The sequence below is a fragment of the Atractosteus spatula genome, chromosome 22, assembly GCF_055471065.1.
Source record: "Atractosteus spatula isolate fAtrSpa1 chromosome 22, fAtrSpa1.hap1, whole genome shotgun sequence".
NCBI classification, from domain to species: domain Eukaryota; kingdom Metazoa; phylum Chordata; class Actinopteri; order Semionotiformes; family Lepisosteidae; genus Atractosteus; species Atractosteus spatula.
Genome location: NC_142727.1, coordinates 10,991,634 through 11,017,045, shown reverse-complemented (window position 1 = coordinate 11,017,045; position 25,412 = coordinate 10,991,634). Strand labels below are relative to the sequence as shown.

Here is a 25,412-nt window from a genome sequence, read left to right as displayed (position 1 = left end):
AGTCTGAGTCATCGTTCAGGAAATTCTGAAGTGGCTGCCTGCTCGTTAGCCCTGATTCTTTCACATGCAATCAGCAGTGCTCCCCATTTATACAGCAACCTTATCCGCCCTTACTGGTCAGAAAGCTCCATATTGTAACTGACTCAATGGGCATCATCAAGAATTATCAGACTGTATTTTCAGAGTCTGTGGCTTGTTATTTGCAGCCCAGCACTAAAGACTGAAGAAAACCCTCACTTGAAGAAGGTTCCACAGCCGAAACGTTATGTTTTTCTTTTCCTTTCAGCATGGAATAAACCTTTATCTGTAGTTTTGCGGCCAACATATGCTGACACAGCTACCTCCTCAAACTCCTAAAGACAGCATGGACAAGCTTCCATTATTTCACAGAGAGGCTGAAAACAAATCTACATCTCTCCCCATAATCTGTATAAGTCTGGGTAGTGTGGGACATGCACAGTCTGCTCCCTTCACCATATTAATCAAGGCATGACAATTATATTTCAGACCCCACTTGTGGCTTACACGGAACAACATACATAACTAGACTAGTCAGCCAGCAACGGTCAGTGACACACCGACCACAGCCAGACTGGCTGCTGAGGCCCATTACCTGTGAGATTCTCGCACTTGGCGTGAACCCAGCGGTCACATTTCCCACACTGCATCATCTTGCTCTCGTAGTCGTCGTCGTCGTAGCACTTGTCGCACACTGGGCAGAAATTACCTGCGAACACGAGTGGGGAAAAATACCACGTTCAGATTCTGATATGCTGCGGCGTGACAGGAAGAATGTCACCCTGGTCCAAACTGAGCTGCATGGTGTGCTGCCATCATGACCTCCACCTCACTGTGTTCACCCGGTGTCCAGCCCAAATTTCCCCCTGGCCTTTACCAATCATGGCCTCTTAACAATCCCCATCTATGAATTGGCTTCATCACTTCATCATCCTCCCCACTGAGAGCCGATGCGTCTTGAGCGTACTGGAGCACTCTGGCTGCTATCGCATCATCCAGGAAGGGGTGACACATTGGTGGTGGTAGTGGGATTCCCCATTACCTGTATAACGTTGAGTGGATTGTCCAGAAATGAGCTATAAAAGTGTAAGGAGTTAGTATTAGTAGTAGTAAACTGCGGTTGCCTGGCTCACCTTTTGCGAAGAGTTTGGCACAGTCGTGACACAGGGAGAAGTCGTGTGACCACTGGGCGTCCCAGGACTTGCCGGGAGTGGTGGAGCCGCAGCTCTTACAGCGGACACACTTGGTGCAGATCTGCGGGACAGATGAGAAGGCACGCGGCAGGCGTTAATGCAAAGGCCCCCAGAGACACAACCAGAGCTCAGACATAACCCAGGTTCCTAGTGTACGTTCAGACATTTCTTAAAGTTCCCAGCTAATCAAGAGCAAAGCAATCTCCGTTTTGGGAGCTTCTTTGTCTTTTACCTAAGACATTTTGTTTGTAAGACAAAAAAAAAAACATTTCCTGACAAGTTCCAGTTCTCTTACAGACCTGCGGATGTGTTCTGATCATGCAGGTCAATGCGGCCGTCACTGTCACAGCGACCAAGCTACAGCTATGTGCAAATATTGTTGGCCCTGCTGGCGATACTGCTCCTTAGGCTGAAGTTAAGTTCTCAATATAGATCAGTGAAACACCCATACCTTCCAATTATGCACAGAACTATAGTGAAAAATATCTTACATTGGCATATTGGAAATATGAGTTAATTTCTTGTTCTAGTTAGCTGCTATATCTTATTTAGTTCAGTTATCTAGTTTAGTTTAGTCATCTAGTTCTAGTTAGCTGCTGTATCTTACTGCTTCATGTTCCATATCCTATTACTAATAAAGGAATCAGTTTGTGTTCTTGTCCAGATGGATACAAGTCTGTGAATCATGGCGTGGAATTGTGCTCGCTCATACAGCTGTGCTGCAGAGCCCGTTTCAGGCAGCCTGTCAGCCTGTCAGGATTCAGCAGCTCCTGGCAGCGCGTGTGAAACACTGTACTTGCCCAGATTCTCTTCTTCTTCGTGGGGCGGGTCGGGTGGTTGGGTCCCAGGCACTCGGGGTGATAGCTGTTTCGGCACTTATTGCACTCCAGCAGCTGCTGCTAAGGGACAGACCACACACAGGCACAGACTGTCAATCCCACAACCACGCCATTAACCGTCTTGCTGTATCCCAACTGTTAGAACCGCAGTGAAATTACAGAACGCTTCTAATGTTCGATGAATTAGGAAGGATTGTCGAGATGCACAGCAACTCCGTTTGTCGTCATATTTGAGCCTTCCCCAAAATACACGCCCATTTGAAGATCGGAATGACAAGACCGCCAGGCAGCAGGGCGCGCCCTCTCCTCACCTTGGTCTTTTGGTGCTGACGGCCGCAGACGTGACAGAAGCGGCAGCGCCGGCAGCACCAGTTCTCCCACTGCTCCTGCAGGGGGCGCTCTGTCTCATCCAAGCAGAAAAGATGGAAGGGCTCGCAGCACACCTGGCAGAACACAAACTGGGGAGAGAGAAGCACATTCAGTCCAGCACGGTGAACAAGCTCCCTTCTGTGACTGTCTTTTTCACATTTGGTTTCTACACCCATTTGAGGTGTCAGCAGACTGCCTACCAGTAACCTGACCAACCAAATAATACCACTATGAGGCACAGCAAAAGCTCAGTTCCACAAACTATTAGGCCCTGTCCCTCACCTAAAACCATGAAAACAAGCTAACAGAATCAGGGACTGATGTCACACAGTGCTTTACTGCAAAAAACCAATCCCAATGTTTGTGGAAAAGAAAGGTGAAATAAAATTACATTACGAACAGCACAAAAAACAGAGCTAAGCCACTGGAAAACTAAATCAATGGACTGCTATATACGTCAGTGTTATAGTGGCCCACTGTTACTGTTAAGGGTCTCTCTGAAGAAAAAACGGCATCTCTCTGATTTGTTTTTCCCTTCTTAAGGAATGTGGACAGTAACAGAAGGGTTGCCCAGTTCCTGGTGACTGCTGCCACGCTCGCTCTGGTGTCTGGGAAGCACACTCCTGCCTCAGTCTCACCTCTACGTGGCCACTGCTGGCACACAGGAAGCAGATGACCCTGGGGGTGATTGGCACAGAGGTGAGGACACTGAGCCCGCCCATCTCCCATACATTGTCGATGTCATAGTCCTCCTGCAGAGAAAAACCACACAGGCTTTCAGCAAGGCCTGTCCCATAGCAACAGCACTCAGCACTGCCCTTAGACCTGACCTGCCACGCAGGGACCAGTCTCGCACAGGGACAGACTGCACAAGCAGCGATCAGGCTTGTTCGTTTACTATCGCGCACATCTCAGTTTTTACCTCACTGACAGCGTGCACACCAAATGACTGTCAACAAAACAAAATGAGCCTTGTTTCATAAATAGGTGAATACATTAGAATATTTTAACTGCAAGTTGCTAGGATGAATGGGTGTGAGGTGAAAATGAAAAAGTTTCCTTGACATATAAGTCTTAAAATGCATGCACATTGGGGAGCTTTCCTCCTCCTTCCGCTACACAGCTCCTGCAGAAGCCTGCTGTGAGAGGAGAAAGTCACAAGCTCATACCAACTACGCATGAGTCTGAGTCATCGTTCAGGAAATTCTGAAGTGGCTGCCTGCTCGTTAGCCCTGATTCTTTCACACGCAATCAGCAGTGCTCCCCATTTATACAGCAACCTTATCCGCCCTTACTGGTCAGAAAGCTCCATATTGTAACTGACTCAATGGGCATCATCAAGAATTACCAGACTGTATTTTCAGACTCTGTGGCTTGTTATTTGCAGCCCAGCACTAAAGACTGAAGAAAACCCTCACTTGACGAAGGCTCCACAGCCGAAACGTTATGTTTTTCTTTTCCTTTCAGCATGGAATAAACCTTTATCTGTAGTTTTGCGGCCTATGTGTGTACTCCATGCAGTAACAATGGGGCTGCCATTGGTCACCACCAAGCCTCATTGACTCCTTCCAAGTGTTCAGAATGTGGTTCAGGGTGGCCGCAGGCCTCCTACCTTAAAATCCACTCTGATGCGATGCACTCCGTCGTAGGGCGGTCTCTGCTTGGAGCCGCCTCCAGTCGAGGGAGTGCTCAGCAAGTTTAAAGTACTGCTCTCGGGCTTGGTGGACGCGGGCTTCTCCTGCGGACAGGGGAGGTAGGACAAGGGTGAAGGGAGCCCCAGGGAGCTTCAGGTCCGACACTGCGCTGCTCTACGGACGTGATAAACTGGCACAGGGTTGCAGAGGACTTTGAAACCACGACCGGATTGAAGCCTCCCCTGCAGACAGAAACGCCGAAACCCTAGAGCAACATACTTTTCCCAGGCTGCCTCACTCCATGCTCCAATACAATTAGGAGTCGGCACCTGCTGTGGGTGAAACTGCAATTATCTGGCGTCCCACCCTTACGCTCTGCTCTGCTAGCTCTCTATGCGCAAATAATAAATCACGCAAACGCATGAAACTAAGGCCAGCGAGAGTTAACCAACGGAGGCCAATATGTGTAGCTCAGTTTAACACGAACAACCCCAGTCCCTGAAGGTCATGTAGCTTCCTGGCTTTTCGCTTTACACTGCTTCACTGCCTCGGGTTAACGTCTCACTTGAACAAACCGAGAGCACTGCAGGTTCAAAGCGGAAAGGGATCTCAAGGTATCTGCATACCCTCCTGGCCCAAGGGCAGCCCAGACACTGCTCAATCTTCTCAGCCCTGACCTGAGTCCCCCCCCCTCACCCCCAGGGGGCGCACGGCGGTAAGGGGGGGAACAGCATGGCACAGTTACCTTTTCTTTGGGTTTCTGCTTGGGCGGCGGGATGCATCGCATGCCCTGCTTCTTCGGCTGTTTCACCTCCGACACTGAAAAGGCATTCGAAAAGACAAAAAAAATAGATCAAGCACACAGCAGGAATACTGCACACCACCTCCGCAGCGACATGCAAGAGGCTGACAAGTGAAACCACTGTAGAGGGCTACCCGCATGTGACACTGCTGGTGATCTGCAAAAAGCAAAAAGATTTCTGAAAATCCCTGCTTGGCAAGGCCTTAGTTGGCCTTAACGTCTGTAGTCCAGCAGTTTCCAGTACTTCCTGACTTATGCTGCACTTTTTCTAGGCATCTAGTATTTAGTGGACAAGGAAATGACAACCTAACCGCCAAAAAACAACATACAGTTTCTTAAGAAAATGCAATATCATGAGCAAAAGGCAGGATCAGCCCTGACAAACACATAAGCAGGGGACTGTTCGTGTTACCAGAGACCTGACAGCCCTACTGGGGAGCCCTGACCTGGTTCTGTCGCTGACGGAGTCGAGCTCGGCTGCTGCTGCTGCTTCTTCTTGAGTTCGCTCGGCGGCGTCTTGCTAGAACCCTCCTTTTTTGACAGGGCTGGGCTTTGCTGGGGCTGGTGCTGGGAAGGTGGCGTCGGCGGTGGAAAAGGGGTGACGTGGGGAGAGGCAGGCGGAGGGGTAGGCTGGGGTAGTTTGCGTTCTTTCCTGGAGGCGCCACCAGGGGGCGCCACGGGCTGTTTGGGGTCCTGCGGCAGGGCAGAACTGGGAGGCTGGGAAGCCTCTTTCTGAGACGGGCTCGGTGGACGAGGTGGAGGCTGTTTCTGCTTCTGCTCACTGTGCTTTGGGGGAGGGGTTTCGCTCTTTTTAGGAGCGGGCTCCTCCCTCGAGGGGGGCGGGGCTGGCTTCTGATTGGTCTCTGACGACTGAGTCTTGGCGGAATGCGGCGGCTCCTTTTTTTCCTGCGCTTTGGTCTTCTTCTTTTCCTTCTTTGCTGCTGGAGAGGAAATCAAAAAAATATATATGAATGGAGCGCCAAAGAAGCATGCCCCAAAGCAGCTTCACCATCAGTGGGTAGATCTGCAGTGGGTTTGATTACAGAACTCTCTAAAAAGTTACCAATAATTCATGGCATGGCAAGAACAAGAAAACAAGAACAAGAACGATGCTGTAGAGATCTCATAAAGTAAAGAATGTGTCTCATTGTAATACAGGCAATGTGACACAGTGATGTAATTTGACCTTTAAAACTCACTAGCCAGATGGGCTATCGAACACGGTAATGTGGAGACCCACGTACACAGCAGGGCATCTACCAGAGCAATCTGAGCAAAGATTAGGGCACAGCACCGTTCTACCCAGGATTTGAGCACCACAACCTTCTGGGTCAGAGTCCAGACCCCTGCTCCACATTACTACCCTATCACGTCCGTTTCAGGTTAAAAAATGAATCAGAACCACAATCACATTCAATACTCATCTCCTTTGTACAGTGAGCTTCATGAACTATCACTGCTCCACGAATACCTTAGTACTCTTCAAACATACTGTAGATACAGCTTTTATCTGTAATGGTAATAACATAAGCTGCAGGCAATACTGGACCCGCAGAGCTCTCCGATCCTGATGGGAATATTAATGCCGTGAAACCCATTAACATGGGAAACTGACACGTCTTCAGGCCACTGACCTTTCGCTTGTTTCTGAAGGTATGCTTTTGAAGGCATCCACTGGAGATTCTGACACTTCCTCACCCTGGAAAGGAAAAAAGGGAGAAGAGACTGCTTTATCCCCAGATAGCCCTCGACGCCTTCTTGTCTTCAAAATGCGCCTAGTTTCGTGTGCAAACTCGCCAGGAAGTTGAGCTGTGGTTCCGCACGCGATCACTGGATTTTTGTTTTTAATGGTTATGGGGGAATAAAAGATTAAACCACTTTATAAAAAAATACAGATCGCAGAATTCTGAAAATTAACAGCTGATGAGTTCAGATATATCTAGTTTTTTTTCCCAAATCTCAAGTCAACTGCAGGGTTTTGTCATAGACCGGGATATTCAGACCTGGTCCTGGAGCCACACGCCTGCTGGTCTTCATTCCAGCCGAGCTTAACTGCTTCACTGAATCAATAATTGCAATCGAACCAATATGTTTCTCAATCAGAATATTTGTGCATTTTTTTCTAATCAAAAATGTGGGTTCCTCTACAGATTTATGAAATGCAACAGTTAAACGACGACCTCTGACATGTTTCTGAGAGCTTGGAACAGCCAATGAATCCTCTTAAATGCAAGAGAGGATAAAGATAAAGGAGGATGGAAAATAAGAGGATGAGGATAGAAAATTCCTTAAGAGAATCCTCTTCTGAAGTCTGTTAGGGGTTCGATTGAGTAAACTGAGAGCTGAACAGGAATGTCCCACACTGTGTTCAACACCGGACAGACAACACCCACTTGCAGCACTGTTTCTTGATGTTACGCCCCCCGAATTTGGGCTTGTCCAGGCAGTTGGTGCAGACGCCGCAGTCCTCGGGCACCTGGCACCCCGGGCACTGCCCGCAGCGCCGCGAACGCCGCCCCTTCTTCACTGGCGGCTCCTGGGGGGCCTTCTGGCGCGTCACTGGCTTAATGGGCTTGACTGGGGGGGCCGGGGGCTCGGCTTCTTCGGAGCCCGCCACTGACGACTTGTCTGCGCGGAAAAGAGGGGAACAAGCCTTCGCGTTAGTGAAGCCCACTCGAAACACTCAAAACTGCGGCAGCTCAGCTATCACTTTGATCCTCTGCTTCAATTCAAGCACCGAACCAGGCCTCTACTCTCTATACTTCCAAAATAGTGCAAAATGTTTAAGAGCACATCCTTCCAGGAGGTAATTAACAGGGGGTAACAAGAGGTCTCAACGTGATGCGGCCCTTCCTGCTCACTAGTCCCTGTTATTACTAATGTAATGAGATGTCAGAGCAGATAAGTACAGGCTGTGCAGTAGGCAGAAATATTCTAACGTCATCTGCGTGCAGAGTTAACAAGTAAGTAGTATTTTTCTGGAAAACCATCTTGAAATCGAGAGCGAAGTTTCTATTGGATTAAAAGAGATGTATTCAAAAGCCTTATTGTTTACAATGTCAGAGGGCAGGATCACATCACCAGGAGTTTTGTTTCGCCTTGTTCTGAATCACAGAACATGGGCTGCGCATACCTGGAAATGTTGTAAATTGGAGGTTTTACAAGTTACCGTGTACATTTTACTTTCATTGTGGTTTGAAATGCACTCATCCATGCCGATTCTTTCTATTCCCAAATATTAAAACAGCACTGCAGGTCCCCTTTAAGGGTGCGGTAAAGAACCCAGTTTCGAGATCTCACCATCATTTCCCATGGAAGACAGGATCTTCTCCCTCTCCTCCCATGGCAAGGCACTGAGGGTGGGCATGTCGTCCGGAAAAACAGCTCGGTTCCGGCCCAGAGCCACGGCCGCCCGCCGGCAAACGTGTTTGATGCGCGGCCCACGAGCCGACGTCTCAGAGGAGTCGCTCTCCTGGCCCTGTCGCAACGCAAAGAGAGCGCTCGGCATAAAGGGCTGTGACGTTACAAGCATACTCAAGGAAACACGTGGCAAAACCAGCTACAGCTCCCTTCAAACTTTACAACAGATGTTGACATTTCTGAATCATCCTTTTAACAGGTGTCGAAAAAACAGAGCGAACGGACTGTCCTTAACACATCGACTGGATTGCTTTTCCCTTTAATTTTCTGCAGACAAATGTCCAAGCTACAATGTCCAAGGTATGGCGGGCATTTTAAAAAGTAGGAAACCTGAACCACCTATGAAGGGGACTCTCCCAGGTGACTGTACCCAGCCGGGTGGGAGCTGGGATTAAACAGCCAAGAAGAGAAAGCTGTGCTGCCCCTCCAGTCACAAGCTCTCCTGTCGCACATTATGGAGCCTGCCGAGTGTCAAATGACAAATATCTCGCGTGTCGGAGAGACATAATCCTATCCCAAGTGTGTGTGGCATAACATAACACAAGTGTGGACAAATTGGGAAGGCAGATCTGTAAAAAGAGATCTAAACAATAAATTCCAATCCATAAACAAGATAGATCTACTAGATTAAATTACACAGACCCGAGGCACCGTTTTGTTTTGTTTTTTGTAGGTTTCCGCATTAAAACAGGATGCATGTTTCTTTTTCTTTTTTGATCTTCAGCCCCACCCCACCCCACCCCCCCCAAAAAAAAACACCTGGTCTAATCATTTCAGAACACTGCAGCCTGCAGCTACTGGAAAGCAAAGATGCTGCCCGCTGCTCTTTTCAGTTTCAACTGAAGCACTGCTAGTTTCACTACAGATCTCAGCAAACTGACTGCTTTTCAAATGACTGGGCTGCACAACAGGCAAGTTGGAGCATGTCTGGACAAGGGGAACACCTGGAACTAGCACTAGAAAACCCCCCAAAATAAAATAAATGGCACATGCTTATTCCGCAGTGGCTAGAGGTCGGGGAGGAGAGAATTTTTGAAAAGGGCACCGCAAACAACAAATTCCCGGCTTGGAGGGTGTTAACACATTAGGTGAACCCGAGGGGTGTTTGCCAACAACTTACCTGTGCTTTGGGCTGGTCAGCCGTCTTCAAAGACTTGTTCTTTTCAATCTTGTACAGCTGCGCCTTTGCCTTCTTCAGGAGGCCAGCCACCCTCCTGTCTGCCACCTGCTGCTTTTCCACCTGGGCGAGCATGGACCCCAGGGAGGGCACTGGGGCCTGTTTGCTGGGCAGGCCAGGCTGTGGGGTTTGCTGAGCTGGGGCCGTGGCCTGCGAGTGACCTTTCGCCTTCTCCTTCTCGCCAGCGTCGGCCTCCTGGCCCTTCTCCGCCGACCTGCCCTTCTTGGAAAGACGGCCCTTGGTGGTGGGAGGAGTGGTGGCTGCATGGGACGTCCCATCTGGAGGCCCCAGAGACGGAGGTGCCTCGCTACTGGGGTCGAGAGAGACAGGTTTCTTCCTGCCGGGAGTCTTCTTAGGGGCAGAAGGCGCAAGGGCTTCCTCACTCTCCTTGGCGTCCAGAGAGAAGAGAATGGGCGCCGAGTTGGCCTGCGCGGCTGCCTCTCCTCCAGCACCCTTGCCTTTCCTCTCCCGCTCCTTCCGGGCCTCCTTTTTATTCTCCTTCTCCCTGTCCCTGGGTCTCTCTGGTTCCCTCTCCTTCTCCTTGGGACCCGACTCTCGGGATGCCGAGACGCCTCTTTCCCTGCTCGCTTTCCCTGTTCCTCCCGTGGCCGGGGGGCTGGTGGCGAAGAGAGGGAAAAGCGAGGAGGAGGAGACGGAAGGGCTGCTTCCCACTCCCACTCCGGAGGAGAAGGACTCTCCTGCTCCTCCCAGCCCCCCGGTTTGTCTCCTGCTGCAAGTCTGATAAGAGTCCGCTGTCCCCTCGGTCGGGTGACCCATGCAGCCTGGCGAGAAGGTGCTGAAAGAGGCAGGAGTTAAGGCACTGGTGGCTAGAGAACTGATGGCAACACCTGGCAAGGAACTGGAGCTGCTGGTGGTACTTGTCGTGGCAGAAGCCGCCAAGGGGGAGACTTCAGCGGGGGTCTTTCCCACCTGGGTCCCGGACTGGCTGCTTCGGGTGGTCATGGAGTGCGAAGGTGACCTGGGTTGGCCCCGCAAGGGGCTGAAGACCCTCCTCCTCCTACACCGGCGCTGGTTTCTACTGGCAGAGGAGGAGGAGGAGGAGGAGCTCTGAAGAGGGGATGACAGGGAACCCTGGCCGCCGCCCTTGGAGGCCGGGAGGGTGACCGACTCAAAGATGCGGGAGTGCGCCTCGCTGGGGGTGAAGCGGGGGGCGCGGAGCAGGGGGCTGCGCTTGTGGAGCGACGGCTCAAAACGCGAGGGAGCATGGTCGTGCTGGTGGCGATGGTGGTGGAGGGGAGCGAAGAAACGGCTGCCAGCTCCCGCCGTCCCGCCGGACGCAGAGAAAGCCCCGGCCCCACTCCCACCGCTCACACCCCCTCCACCTCCAGAGCTGGGGGACACCAGCCCCACGTCTTCGGGGGTCAGGGGGGGTGGCCGGAAATTGTCGAAGATGGGCTTCCGGATGAGGCCCTCCTTGGCATACTTTGCGGAAGAGAAGTACTGCTGGTCGGGGCGGGAAACAGAGGTCCAGCGGAAAGTGGGCTCCCGCAGGATTGACTTCCGCTTCTCCTGAAGAGGCGACACCACCGGAGGAGCAGAGATGAAGGGAGCGATGGGGTGAGGCATAATCCAGGGGGAATGCGGGTGAGGCTCCGCGATGGCAGCAGTCGTGGCGGAGCCCGGCTGCGGATGCTGCGGCGGCAAGGGAGGGGTGAGGAGAGGGGGCGGCGGGGGAGACGAAGAAGAAGAAGCCGTGGAGGAGGCCTGCTGTGACCCCACCTGCGCCGAGGACGACAGCAACCCCCCCACCACGGCGCCGGTTACTGTCGATTTCTTCCCTGGACCGGACGAACTGCCCCCACCGCCCGACGTCAACGTCCCCCTCCCGATCCCCTGCCCCCGACGGCCCCTCCTGCCTCTCTCTGGCTCGGATGGCGGGGAAGGCGGCCGGGAGACGCGAAGGAGCCCAGACTCCCTTTCGCCCTGGGAAGAAGGGGATTGGTCAGGCTCTTCGGAGAGAGCCTGGGTGCCCTCCGAGGCCTGGGAGTCGCTGGAGGAGTCCAGGCTCGGGCTGCTGGAGCGGGAGGACTCCCCCGAGGAGAGCTGCGAGGAATGCTGGGACACGGCACTGGAGCCGCAGGAGGCCGCGCTGCTGCTGAAACGCCCGTTGCTGGTGCTGTTGTTGCAGCTGCCGCTGTTGAGCAGGGTGGCGGCGGCGGCGGCGGCGGCGGCCGCCACATTCACACTGGGGCCTGGTGGAGGAGGAGGTGTAGGAGTGCTGGTAGAAGCAGCGGCTCCACCCAAAGCAGCAGCACTGGCAGCAGCAGTGGACACGGGTACGGAGGAAGAGGGGGGCAGAGAAGCCACCGTGGTGGGCGCAGCCTCCAGCCGAGCCATCTTGAGGTGGGGAGGGGGGGGGCCGAAGCTACCCTCGTCCTCGATGAAGCGCTTGGGTGTCTTGATGATCCTCAGGGAGACGGTGCTGACCACCGGCATGATGAACTGGCGGATGTTCTTCAGCTGCGTCCTCCTCCGCCTCCTGATGCCCGAGTCGATGCCGGCGGAGCCCTGGCTGCCGATGGCTGCGGCCTCCTTCTCGAGCATCTTCTTCTTCTGCGCTCCCTTCTTGGCACGCTGCAGCAGCTGCTTGGCGATGGTGGCATCGGGCCGCTTGGAAGGCGGGACGATGCGCACCGGCTTGATACGCCGGGGGCTCTGCCGGACCCCCACAGCCTTGCCTGACCCCGGCCGCGGAGGAGAAGTGGAGAGCAGAGAGATTGCGGACAGGGTCTGGGGGACAGGGCCAGCAGCGGTGAGGGCATCCAGGGCCTGCGAGGGCCTCAGCTTGAGCTGCTGGGGAGAGCCTGAATCCCTCTCCTTTCGGACCCGGAAAGTCTTTTGCTTGAGAGACGCTGCCTCCACGAGAGCAGACTGCGGAGCGGAGGAGGCAGAGACCTGTATGGAGGAGGCGGCGGCGGCCTGAGCCCTGAGACGCTCGGCAGACGGCGGCCTCCCTCGCCTTCGCCTTGGCACCACCGGTACCGGAACTCCTTTCCTCCCGATCGCCTTGAGCCGAGACTTGAGGGGGCCCAGCTTGACACTGCGCAGCCGCTTGATTTTGGTTATCTTGGAGATCCGCCCCATCCTGGGCAACTTGGAGAGCTTGGCCACTCCTTGCTGCTGCTGCTGGTGCTGCTGCTGCACGGACCCCAGGGGCGTCCGTTTCGCCGCCTTCTTCTCTTTCTCATCCTCCGCCAGGTCTCTGCGAGGGGCTTCCCCCAGGCTTTGCTGCAGTGCCACGCTCTTGTCCTCTGCCCCAGAGAGGCTCCTGGGCTGCCATTCCCTGTGGCCTCCAGAAGCTGGAGGGCGGCCTCTCCTCTTCTCTCCCGAGCCAGGCGGCCTCCCCGGTGGCCTCTTCACCTTTTCCGGGGGCCGGCCGGGGCCCTCCGATCTGCTGTGGGGAGAGGTAGCAGGCGAGGGAGAGGAGTCGAAGGCCGTGGCCTCCCTCTGTGTGGTCAGGATCCTGGGGGGACGGCCCCTAGGTTTTCTTTCCTGACGAGACTTGACTGCAAAGACAAGGAAAACAACATAAGAGGTGACTTCTCTAAAAGGGGAACTGCAGTCCCAGTTTCTCAGAGCAGTTATTAAAACTCGGAAACAAAATAAATGAAGCTCTAGAAAAATTTCACACATTTCACACAGAATCGGGAACTTTGTGAAAGTCGCCACGTTGTCGCAAACTTGCATTCGAGTGCCCACGAATTGCGACGTGAAGCGGCCCTTCCCGCTCACTAGTCACATCTGCAGATGTGATGTGTTTTACGAGCGGACAGGTACGGGTTCTGCAGCAAATATTAACATGCAAGGTGGATTTGTCAGCAAAACCATCTCAAAGTCGAGAGTAATATTGCTATTGGATTAAAAGAGATGTATTCACAAGCCTGTGAATCACGCCATATGGCGCTGCATATACCTGGAAATGTAATCTATTTTGTGGTATAAATTAGAGGTCTTACAAGTTACTGTGTACATTTTACTTTTATTGCGGTTTGAAATGCATTCAATGCTGACTCTTTCTAACCCCAAAATATAAAAACAGAGTTGCATTTCCCCTTTAAAGATTTCTCATTAAATATCGAACTGGGCTCAGGTCATTAGCACCTATCGCTTGAACCCATCAGAAACCTATCAGAAGTGAACCGAGCTGCAGACAATCAGCACTGTTCTGGGAAGACCACTTGAAGGAACCTCTAGTATCTAATATGGTATCATTAGCCAGCAGCCATATCACTCTGCAACTCACAACTAGCAAACCCCTGAAGCTCAGCAGGTGTGAGCCTGGTCAGTACCTGGATGAGAGACCTCCTGGGAAAAACTAAGGTTGCTGTTGGAAGAGGTGTTAGTGGGGCGCTCACCCTGCGGTCCACGTGGGTCCTTATGCCCCAGTACAGTGACTGGGGCGTAAGTATATATGTAAACAGGCGCTGTCCTTCGGATGAGACGTAAAACAGAGGTCCTGACTCTCTGTGGTCATTAAAAATCCCAGGGTGTTTCTCGCAAAGAGTAGGGGTGTAACCCCGGCGTCCTGGCCAAATTTCCTCCTGGCCTTTATCCATCATGGCCTTCTAATAATCCCCATCTCTGAACTGGCTTCATTACTCTGCTCTCCTCCCCACTGAGAGCTGATGTGTGGTGAGCGTTCTGGCGCACTATGGCTGCCGTCGCATCATCCAGGTGGGGCTGCACACTGGTGGTGGTGGAGGGGATCACCATTACCTGTAAAGCGCTTTGAGTGGAGTGTCCAGAAAAGCGCCATATCAGTGTAAGCAATTAATATTATTATTAGGGGGTAAGAACTGCTTAAGGAACATGCCTGTCACATTAGTGACAGCACTTCTGGATTCCCCCAATCCTGAGCCAAAAAAAAACCATGACCCAAATGTTTATGATGGGACCACAAAAAACTGAACAGTCCAAAATACCCCTGTTTAATCTGAATGTAAGTTCAGAAGAACTGTGAAAGGTCATAACAGGTCACGGACTTCACTGAAGCTCCATACCTGTAGGGCTCCTCGCCGAGCTGTGTATCCTTCTGTTTTCATGGTGTGTACCAAATCCTAAAAACGTCTCTTCCTAACGGGGAAAAAAACAGAAGGGAACAACTCACATAATCAAGACATTACAAGGCGCATCAACAAAGACTTTCAAAATATCACATACTGATGCACAAAGAAGACAAGGCGGCAGGAATTACTGGTCGTGTGACGAATGGTTTGATTCAAAAATCTGAAAAGTTGTGCCATGGCCATTCATGAGAATCACAGAAGTATCACTTTTTTGCTGGACAGCGGCTGCTAAGGCTATGGTATGAAAGCTCTCGTTTCTGTACAAGTCATCCGTGAACACGGTATGCCTAAAACACAGCGCAAGAAATTAAATCCCCTTGACAAGTTGGGGAGGTCTGATGTTGCACTTGTCTGCTGACTCAACCGGTTTCTTTCATTCTGTTTCACAGAAGTTCAAGATTAGGCGCTTAACAGCTACAGTGACTTAAGCGCGTTAAAATAGTCTTTTAAACTATATGACTCTGTCCTTTGTGTAAGTGAGGAACAGCAAAGGGCAAACAGACAGAATCTTTTGTTCTGTCCTTCAGTTCAACCACCATCATCTCCTTTTCTTTATATTTCTGCTGACAGTTCATTTGCCTTGTCATTCTCAAGACAAGACCCTGTCTACCCCCATCACAACCCCTGTCAGAGCTCAAAAACCCCCAGCAGGAAACCAAAAATGACCAATGCAGACCACAATCAAAGGGGCTTCCCAGTACAGTTTAACACATCAAAAACTGCACCAGGACAGCTCATTTTTGTAAACCACTGGCTTTTAACCAACATTATAGAAGAACAAAAACCCAGCTTTCTGTGGCCATGAAGAGCTGCTATCACGCCTGTACAAGACCCAGATTCTTCACTTACTTTTATGTTTTTTTACAGTGCATATTGCATTATATTGCATATTTTTCAAAACAGATTTCAAAGAAATCTGACTGTACACAACACGCACTCCTACATAAAAAAACACTGAAAAACAACTTAAAAAAAAAGAAAACTTGCTGCCTAAAAGTCTTGAATCTCTTCCAAGCCCAGATGGCCAGATGGCTCTCTGTGCCTGGAAAGGTGACACACTGTAAAATGCATTTACTCATGACTTTAGAAATTCGATCGTGCAACCGCTACAAAAGCCAAACAACAACAACAACCACCAGCTTTGGTCTCCTTTAATCAAGAAATGTATATATTTAAAAAAGCATTACGCTAAAATCTGTAGGAAAATGGGAACAAAAAGGCTGGAAGAGAAGCAAACAAATGTTTTACGATACTCCAACCAATGCTTGTGACTCATTTGTACATGATGAACCTTTAGAAATGGTGCCCCTGTAACTCGAGGCTGATGAATAAGGACACTGTTCCTGCTTTTTCCCTGCGAGGCACTGAGGATGCTCAAAATCTTCACCCCTCACTCTCAGCGGCCAGTCACAGTTTTAGCAGAAGCAGCTCACTTTGGCAGGAAGTCGTGTCTGAGGATTCCCAGAATGCAACTGACGGCTGATTGCCACGGTGTTGGGAAGGGGCAAGTGGAGGGCTTTAACTCCTGTCCAGTCATATCTCTACACCAAGTTTATAAAACGAAACTGAGTCGCGGTCTGTCGTTTAACAGTCACAGCCAAGTCGCAGACAACTTTGGTGCGGTTTGAGGTATACATTATGAACCGGGCCAGAATTCACTGACATCGACAAGCCATGATCCCTTTGCAAGAGGAGATGGCATTTTGTTTTAAATAGAGGCCACAGTCCAACACACACATTGCCTAAAAACAATCAATTTAAACAGACCCAGTTTTCACATCAACATGTGAATCAGCTTCAACTTTCATTAAACAGTGACTGGCGTGAAAGAGACTAGGCACAAACGAGCTCTCGGTACCCAGATGAGCTGTAGGAATATTTTTCTGAAGGTTCTCATACAGAAATTCAGAGACTAGAAAATGAAAGTCAAGTCTGTCTTATCTGACTCTGATCTGGTTTATCAGGAGGCTGAGATAAGGGCAGATGTGCACTTATCTTGTGGTCCAGGGGTAATTGGAACTGTAAGGTCAGGCAGAGATTATCCCAATTTAGGCGTCTAGGAAGCCCTTCACTGAACTCATTCACGCTTCACTGATGGAAAAACAGTTCTAATTCACCACCCCAGCAAAAGCGTATAATCTTGTGCCCAAAAATATACGTCATATTCATGTTTACGGGTATAATTAAAAGTACACTCTTAAAAAAAACAACAAAACAACATAAAATCAACATAAAAACTCGCTGCATCCCCTGTAAATATATATGCAATACCACGCACATTCAAGGCCCCTCTGGACAATTCCCAATCACTCAGATGACATCTTGCACCTCCAGCAACCTTAATTACTGCACCTGCAGAAAATGCCCAGCTATCTACATTGGTGAAGCAGGAAGAAGACTGGGAGACTGCTTCAGGGAACATGTCAGGGCTGTGAGGATCAAAGATCTCTTCCAAGCCCATAGTTTCTTTAGTTGTGTTTCTTTACTTCTCTTTCAGCATGGAATACACCTTTACTTGTGGCTTTGCAGCCTACGCAAGCTGACGCAGTTCCCTACTTGAACATCACATCACTTTGTGAAAAATTAAAGCAAGGGCACACTTTGAAATAAAATGTACATAAAAGAAGGCACAGCACAAGTGTATTGCGATCTCTCCTGGATTCAGTATAAACCTGCATCATCACAGTGAAACTCAAAGTCCGTGATTACTCAGTACACACTGCTTCACCAGGGCTCAGAAGGCTGTTCCTCACTTCAGCCACCAACAGCGAATCTTGCCCCCAGCACAGATGCCTGCTGTGTGATGTCACCAATTGCATCACGCAGCCTAGCAACAGCCGCTGCTACAGATACCTGTCTGAAGCTCAGAGGCCAGGTCACCTCACCGGGCGTCTTCTCTGCTTCCCGGGGAAAAATACTGTAAACAAATCTCTCCGGCTCTGCTGCCAGGATGAACGAGGATCCAACTAAGCACCAACTAAGACTGAAAGCAAATAACGTTATTGGTTTTCATTTTGTCCTTGAAAGGTGTTTCTTTTCCTATACACTACTCACTGGGCCACACTGGTACTCCAGTTACCAGCACCTTCAGCAAGACTCTGTTCGTATGAGCAACCTCAGTTTTTAGCTGCACAAATTCATTCCGACATGCTGCGCTTAAGACTTGAAGGTATCACAGAAGCAGGAGGAATACTTCCAACACTTTTTTGCCTTTTGAACTGCAACAACTGTGCACATATATTCGCAGGAATTGCGATTTTCTCTTCAGTGTAACTGGCGTTCTGGGGGGGGGGGGGTCAGCCAATGCCCATCTCAAAGGGGGGGGGCATGCCCACCCAGCCCCTGCAGACCCTCAAGCTTGACCACAGCTTTTCCCCCAACTCGAACTAGACCACACTCCCAATAAGGGCCTTACTCGGGCCCACCGGAGCACCACACTTTCCAATCCCTCGGGTCCAGAAACAACACCCAAGACTCCCCGTCAGCAACTCAGACTGTCGAGCAGGGCCAACTCGCTTCTTGGTTTATCGCACGGGTCTCTATACCCTCGCCCCGCGCCCCTCCTGTTGAAAAGAAACGATTAGGAAACACTGAACCGTAGGTCAAACATACCGCTGACAAGCACAACGCAGCAGCTTTTAAGAAGGCCTTAAGTGCTCGGTATCGGGCGTGAAGGGAGGGAGAAAAATCAATGGCCTGAAGTCATTCTGACAAGCGGCCCTCAAAGACACTGACACCTCTCCCGCACAGCGAGGCTCTCTCTCTCTCTCGCGCTCACACTCCCAGCCTGTCCTCCCCCGTCACGCCAGGAGCGCTGCGAGATGTAAACAACCTCCCGGGACATCTGAGGGAGACAGAAGGAGGAGACGAGAGGGAGGGGAGCCCCCCCGCAGCCTCGCCACCCCGACAAAGGGACTCGCGGAGGGGCCCGACACGCCATACGGTCGCAACGCGCGCGCGTGCACACACACACACAGGCGCCCTCGCGGCAGAACTCGCACACCTACGCGCGCGAGGAGAGGGGGGGGAAGCAAAGGCGCAGCTCGTTAAAAATGGTGAGGGGGGTGGGGGTGGAGGAGGGCCGATAAGAGGGGATACGCTCGGGAAATCAGAACTGAACACAAGGTGACAAAGAGGAGGAAAAGAGGGGGGCAAAGTGTCGCTGGGAAGAGGAATAAGTGTGGGGGGTGGGCCGCAGGAGGAAACAGAAAACGCGCGACAGAACAGCTCACGGCGGTAGCTGAGTGAAAGGAAACCAAAGCCAGCCTTCTGACTCTCATCAGCCTCGCTCAGAGCCACCCGTCCACCAGAAAGCCACACATTCTGGCTCTTATCCGGTAGAAACAGCAGCGTTATTCCACAGGAACGCAGGCTCTTTTTAGGAATGACACAAACCTGCTTCACCACAAGATGCGGGAAACAGATGGGTAGAGCACTAAACTTTTTGTAACAAAAAGGCCCGCATGTCGCGTTTCTTTTCTTCAATGCATTCTCGAGCAAGAGCTCACCATGTGCTCCACCATCATTACTATTTCACTAGCATCGGACACCGAGGGCTTACCTAATGAATCAGCATCCACAATGCATCTGCTCATTTGGTCCACACACCTACCACTGTGGTCATGAGGGACCCATATTTAACCATGGTTTTGCACCCCCCTCAGCATGTAGGCAGGCCCCCTGGCCCGAAGACAAGCCTACATCAATTTTTGAGAATGGTCAAGACCTTAGTCAGCGAAATGCCCCAACACTTTGTTATGGGGCAGTAGCCTCCACCTCTGCATCTCATGAAATGCGGGGGGGGGGGGGAATTACGACAATGTACAACTGGATCACACCTTTAGGGCATACGATGCACCCAGTTCACACCACCATTACAACAAGCCAGGGCATCAGCCAATGCGCCTGTTCAGCTCAGAGGTTAAAATCGATGGCCCAGCTGTCACTAGCCCACAGCTACTGGTATACTCCCGAGGCTGCGAAACACACCAGGGCAAAGCGTCCTCTCGGGGCGAATCTGCAGGCCTGCACTGACATCAGCGAAAAACCTGCCACACCTCCAACAGGAAAGGGCCGGAGATCGATGGCTCTGACCTTATTCGGCCTGTGTGGGTACAGAAAGGCGTTGGAAGGTCGAACCTTAAAACTATTGGCAATCAGATGTGTATACAATGACAGATCCTCAGCCACAGCTTGGCCACTCGTCGGACACAAACTTTCCGGAGTGTGAGCTCTCCTCGATCCGAGAAATCATCTGGGAGGTACCACAGACTACAAGCCCTCCCACACTGCCAGTGCTATATCTGGTTCCAGAATGAACAGCTGCTCATCCCAAACCTCAGCATCTCTTTACCCAAGTCCAGTCCCTGCACATATTTCCATTTTGTCTGCACTCCCAGTTCCACCTACCCTCTCAGCTGCGACTGTGAGATCTGGGAGTCTCCAGGCAACTGGTACAACCCTTGCTCATCAAATTATTGTTTTGCTGATGCTTAACATGGTAAGAAGGATTCGTGCCACAGCTTGGCAGATAAAATAGTCCTTTAACAGCGAGACGGTGAACAGCTTGTTTCACTTCAGTTGTTGTTTACTTTGCTTGTAGCCCACCTCTAGGCAGCAGGATGTTATTTTTGCTCAACCCAGTCAAAGCACGCAGATTACTCATTGCCTTCATTCATTCCTGACTTCCATCCTCCTACAGCTACTCCACTGCTAACACTTGTAAATGGTTCCTTCTGCTGTTGTTATGGTACTAGCAGGTCGTTGTGCTTTTTGTGCTCATCATCCAAACTTTATTTCTCAGTGAGGCACAAAACAAACGCAAAAATCTTGTGTTAAGTCTTTCTCGCTACCAGATGTCTAGTAACTGCTGTAGAGTTTTCTCCCCTTCTGTGCAACCAGCTGTTCCTGTGGTCTGACCATGCATTCATCTATACTACATGTACATAGTGCCCCATAGATAATACCATGTTAATTTCCTTTCAATTTTCCAATTTGAGTGCCTTACAATCATTACTTATCTTTCAGAATATTCTAAAGTGTCCCCCTACCCAACCACCCACACCCAGTACATATACTAGCATTTGAGGTTGACTAATTGCTAAAAATTGCTTTTATTTTCTAACACACTTCATTTCAGTTCTTTGAAGCTGCAGTTCTTGTAGGTTTATTCTAATTATCTACTGCTCGGGCTCACCTGCCCATCCTGAATGATGTCTGATCGCAAATAAACCGTTCACGTACTTTACTGTTTGAGAATCCTACTGGATAGAGTCAGACAGTGAGTATTTTTCTTTATTTCCCAACAAAAGGAAATCAACAACTGAGATTGAATTGCTCTCCTCTATTCGCATTTTACAAATCCAAAACCAGTAGGATGTTGGTTCCCTGGGGTATCCGGAGACGCAGTGAACACCACGATCTCCCACCAGGCGGATTCACTGCAGCAAGGTCAACAAGTTCCTGCTTTTCCGCTGGGGAGTACGTGCTCCGGGACTGAGGGTCTCAGATGACGAGGCCCGGAGTGACAGGGAGTGACTCACCCAGTGCTGCACAGAAAATCACAGAGAGATCAAAACAAGCTCAGAGCCGTTTCATGTGGCGACTGTGAAAACCGAGAGCAGGGAACTGCGCGTAACGGGTTACTGAGGTCTGATGAAACGTTTTTCTGCCGCACAAATCTTTTAGAAAAAAAAACACACCCAAAAACCTTGATGTTTTCGATTAAGTCTTAACATACTGGTACTGCTCTCTAGCTCAGGTGGTCCCCCTGTTTCTCCTTCCCTTCCCTCGGCTCGCAGTGGCCGATGAGTCACTCCTTTCCTCTCGCTCGTCTCCTACACTTGCTTATCCTCCGTTTCTGAGGGCCCAACTCCTTTACCTGCCTGCTGCTTTCATCCCAAACAACCAATATTGGCTCCCATTCCTCCAGCTGGGCAGTTCGGGTGAAGCACCACTCTGCAGAGTACAACAGCGATGTCTCACCTGGGACTGGAACCCAAGACCTTGCAGTTACATATCCAGAACTGTAACCAGTGCTCCATACGCCGGTACTGCTCTTCAGAACCAGCCTGTCTGGACCACAGATACCTGTACAATCTGTCCTAATGTACGATGACAACAGCAAACTGCAATCATTAAAGACTGTGAAGTGACTGTTATCATAGAAACGTGCAGTACAAATACAAAGGATTATTATTATTATTATTATAATATTGCGCTATTTAACACACAGAGATATTTCTGACGTTTTACCACTTTACCTGACTTTTACAAAACTGTACTCTGCTTTTAATAAGGACGCATTTCCATTTATCCCCACAAGCACCTTGTTCAGCTGCATTCTGCCTTATCTAAACATCTGCTGTGCTACAGGACGAAAAACAAATGAAAATAAAAAAAGGGAGAGACAGAATCAACAATACAGGACGGAAAGCTACACATCGAGCTTTCGGGTAATGTGAGTTCTGTCGCTGTTACACAGCTAGGCACATTTTGTAAACCGTTTGAGCGGCAGTTAGAGAGATTCTGGGAATTCAGCGTGCGGGGGAACCTCTCTAAGTGCCGCTTCTATCTGCTGCCACCTTCCTGCCCGTCCGTTTGCACAGCAACATCCGGAGCTCCCCAAAAAAACCACACAGAAATGGCGCCAGCTGCGCGCCCCTCAGCGCACACGTGTGCCCCTTATCTGCGGACTCCGCAGGAACCTCACGCGTGCAGAGACGCTGCCCGAGACTCCTCAGAGTGCAGCTCTTCACGGCAAAACCGCTGTTATTACTGAAGAAGCAGCACGGTAGAAAGGGCAATATATCACAAAAAACATTCCAATCCCTTCCAGCACAGGTCTACTGAACGACATTTGGCAGCTGGCATTCACCAAAAGATCTCATCCAGCCTCTTCGTGAAAGAAGCCAGGGTATCGGCTTCAACAGCACAAGCTGGGCAGCCTGTTCCATACCTCCACAACTCTTTGTGCAAAGAAGCAATTCCTGTTCTCAGATTTAACTGCATTTTTAAGTCCCTCTTGTCGGGGGGTACAGCCTGCTTTGTATTTAACAGAATTACTTATTAACTATTCAAAACAATTAAGGAACATTTGGCTGTGCCAAATGTGTCAGTGAAATTAAGCTCTGTGCGGCTTAAGCACGGGTTACAACAAGGATAAGCCAGACAAAGAAACAGAAAAAAAGGTTTACCGGATTTAAACATGTTAAACGGCCTGTCAGGACGTTGCTTGTAAATAAGTGTTCAACAATGAAAACCCTTTGAGTTATCTCTCTCACAGGGACCATTCGTACAATACAATGAGCACTTCTATTATTCAGAGAAAACCACAAACTCAAGCCATAAATGGTTAACAGGTTAACCCATGCAATCGATTGTTTTTCGAGACTGGTCATTGGAAAATATCAAAGCCTGATGCAGGTGGTTGTACCTTCACCATAGTTTTAAAAGACACTGAAATTTTGAACACTTACTGCTAGCAAATTAAATCAGGTCTGGTACTCATAATGAGTCATGCTTAAGGTAAAGTAACTGTTGCTGACTTTCAAACAGTATACAGGAATGAAGCTGGAAATGCTCCAACATATGTCTATTTCCATTTTTTTTTTACAAACATGCTCTTCTGTCAATACTCCTGGTTCTCAAACACACATCTAGATTGTGTCTGTGTGTGGCTGGCTGGAGTTTGGAGTGGTAGATTACAGCTGTAGTTAATTGGAGCCATACCTCTCATCTGAAGAGCGAAAAAAAACTGCAGGCAGGTTAGAGTCAGGCTCAATTACCCAACAGGCCACCACCTACGGAGACCCTGGATGCATGAATCCTATAGGGGGCGTTCTCGTGACCCAGATGATGAGTTCTGACGAAGCTGTACAAGGGGTGAGCCTCTGTAGAGAATGAAGGCAAGCCCTCAATGTGCTGAGGTACCACAGATCACTCATTCACATCCACTTGCTGAATCTAGACCCAGCCTTGTGCTTTCCCCATCATCAGTCATGGAGAGCGACCACTGACCCAGGTTTTTAAATATAATTACTTTTTCACAATCGGAACACTGTATCAACACCCCCCCACCCCGAGTTCGTATTTCCCTGCTGCAAATCTGCAATGTCTCCACAACCCGAACCCGCAGCAACGCCTTGAAAACCGTCAAGAAAGACAGGTAAACAGTATACCAAAAGAAAGGGTGCCTGGAGTAGAAACAAGTGACATCATGCGCGTCGTACCTGGCTTCACAGTAAGACTATTGTTTCTGAGCAACGGATTTAAAAAAAAACAGTCGGAGAGAGGGAACGGGAAAGCAAGGAGAGAGAGAAGGGCTTTATTGTTCGTACTCTGACAAGCTCAGTGCTCGGCCCTTTATTCTTTATTCAATGAGTTCATGATTTATTTATAGACTTGCCAGCAGCTGGCCGGGCGAGGACAGGTACGACGCCCCCATGGCATCCAAAGCGCAGGCAGAGGGACAGGCAGGGGTCGCAGGGGCTGGACAGGAAGAGGCCGGGCCGGACGAGGTGGAGAGCAGAGCAGAGTCTGGATACGACTTTCAGCTACCAGCAGCCACATCACCCTGCAGCTCACAACTGGTGACCCACTGGAGCTCAGCAGGCGTGAGGCTGGTCAGTACCTGGATGGCAGACCTCCTGGGGAAAAACTCCAAGGTTGCTGCTGGAAGAGGTGTTAGTGGGGCCAGCAGGGGGCGCCCACCCTGCAGTCGATGTGGGTCCTAATGCCCCAGTATGGCTGCAGAGTCCCCATTACCTGTAAAGCGCTTTGAGTGGAGTGTCCAGAAGAGCGCTATATAAGTGTAAGAACTATTATTTTTATTTTGACGGCACAGTCCTCTGTCAGCATGGTGTTCCAGCATTAAAGTCTTCATTTGAAAAAAGGTGGGGAAAGCCAACCTCTTGATCGCCAGACTCGACTCACCTATCAGAAAGGAAAACTCAACCTCTGACATTTCCATACCTACATGGAAACGCGCCCCCACCTCTAGTCGACCCAATTGTGAGCCGGGTTTGTCGTCGGCGTGCCACCTGGTGCTGTGCCTCCCCAAGAAGAGGTGTTCCCTGCCCTTGAACCAGCTTGTCACGGCCCAGCAGGGAATTTCCCATCAGCTCGTTGGAGCATGCCCCTTTTCGGAAGGGCACGGCTGCGTTTTCCAAAGGAATCCCCGCGCTGCCTCCGCTGGCTCGACTTGATTCCGGTCCGTTCCCCCGTGCTCCTAGCGAGGAGCCGAGCAGAGGCGGTCTTCCCGTTCCTGCCTGCTCACCACCCTCGAAGGGCAGGAGGAGGAACCTTCCGGAGAATCCGAGCAGCTCACAGCCTTGAATCGCGCTACTGGGGCATGCTGGCCTGCTCTGAGGACTCGGGCTCTGCACTGGTCCAGGAAGCCACGATCAAGAGAACTCAACATCACAGACTGAAGCCTCCATCTGGTTCTGAATCAATTCTTTTCATGACTGCTTTATCCAAGGAGTATTATTCATACTTCACAAACCTTATCTTGCTGTAACTCCTTGGAAACCAAAGCTGGTATTAAAAGGACTCTAACCTCATACAGACTACCTTATATTTTATGCTCAGTGGCAGTTGTCCATCCCCTTCACACACAGCTTGGTCTAGCAAACGTGGGCTGAGATCTTTACATTCTGACAAATGTGCTGTAAACCCGCATTTGAAAGCAAACCATGGGCAAGAACGAACATAACCAGGAGACAGAGGCAAAACACAATGGCTGCACTTCGTAAATGAATTATTTTTTGAAATGCAAAGGCTTCTCCTAACTAGTTTATCTAGGAGAAGCATGCATGGTTGCTTTAACCAAACCCCCAAGGCTGTCAGATTCAGCATCGCATGCAAATTTGGC

At 50.3% G+C, this 25,412-nt stretch overlaps 1 protein-coding gene across 3 annotated transcripts in view; it reads right to left on the bottom strand.

Moving 5' to 3' along the window:
- Positions 1-25,412, bottom strand: part of kmt2a (lysine (K)-specific methyltransferase 2A) — a 61,843-nt gene that overhangs the window by 25,379 nt on the left and 11,052 nt on the right. The window contains exons 2-14 of one of the 3 annotated variants that reach the window (XM_088939994.1): positions 14,474-14,546; positions 9,396-12,979; positions 8,156-8,333; positions 7,249-7,483; positions 6,490-6,554; positions 5,302-5,796; positions 4,799-4,872; positions 4,032-4,157; positions 3,058-3,171; positions 2,362-2,508; positions 2,012-2,110; positions 1,152-1,272; positions 614-727 (exon numbers count right to left, since the gene is read on the bottom strand). In XM_088939994.1, the coding sequence (XP_088796120.1) occupies positions 614-727; positions 1,152-1,272; positions 2,012-2,110; positions 2,362-2,508; positions 3,058-3,171; positions 4,032-4,157; positions 4,799-4,872; positions 5,302-5,796; positions 6,490-6,554; positions 7,249-7,483; positions 8,156-8,333; positions 9,396-12,979; positions 14,474-14,546 (5,425 nt within the window). The remainder of the gene's footprint in view (positions 1-613; positions 728-1,151; positions 1,273-2,011; positions 2,111-2,361; positions 2,509-3,057; positions 3,172-4,031; positions 4,158-4,798; positions 4,873-5,301; positions 5,797-6,489; positions 6,555-7,248; positions 7,484-8,155; positions 8,334-9,395; positions 12,980-14,473; positions 14,547-25,412) is intronic. The other 2 variants (XM_088939995.1, XM_088939996.1) reach the window with 2 other exon arrangements.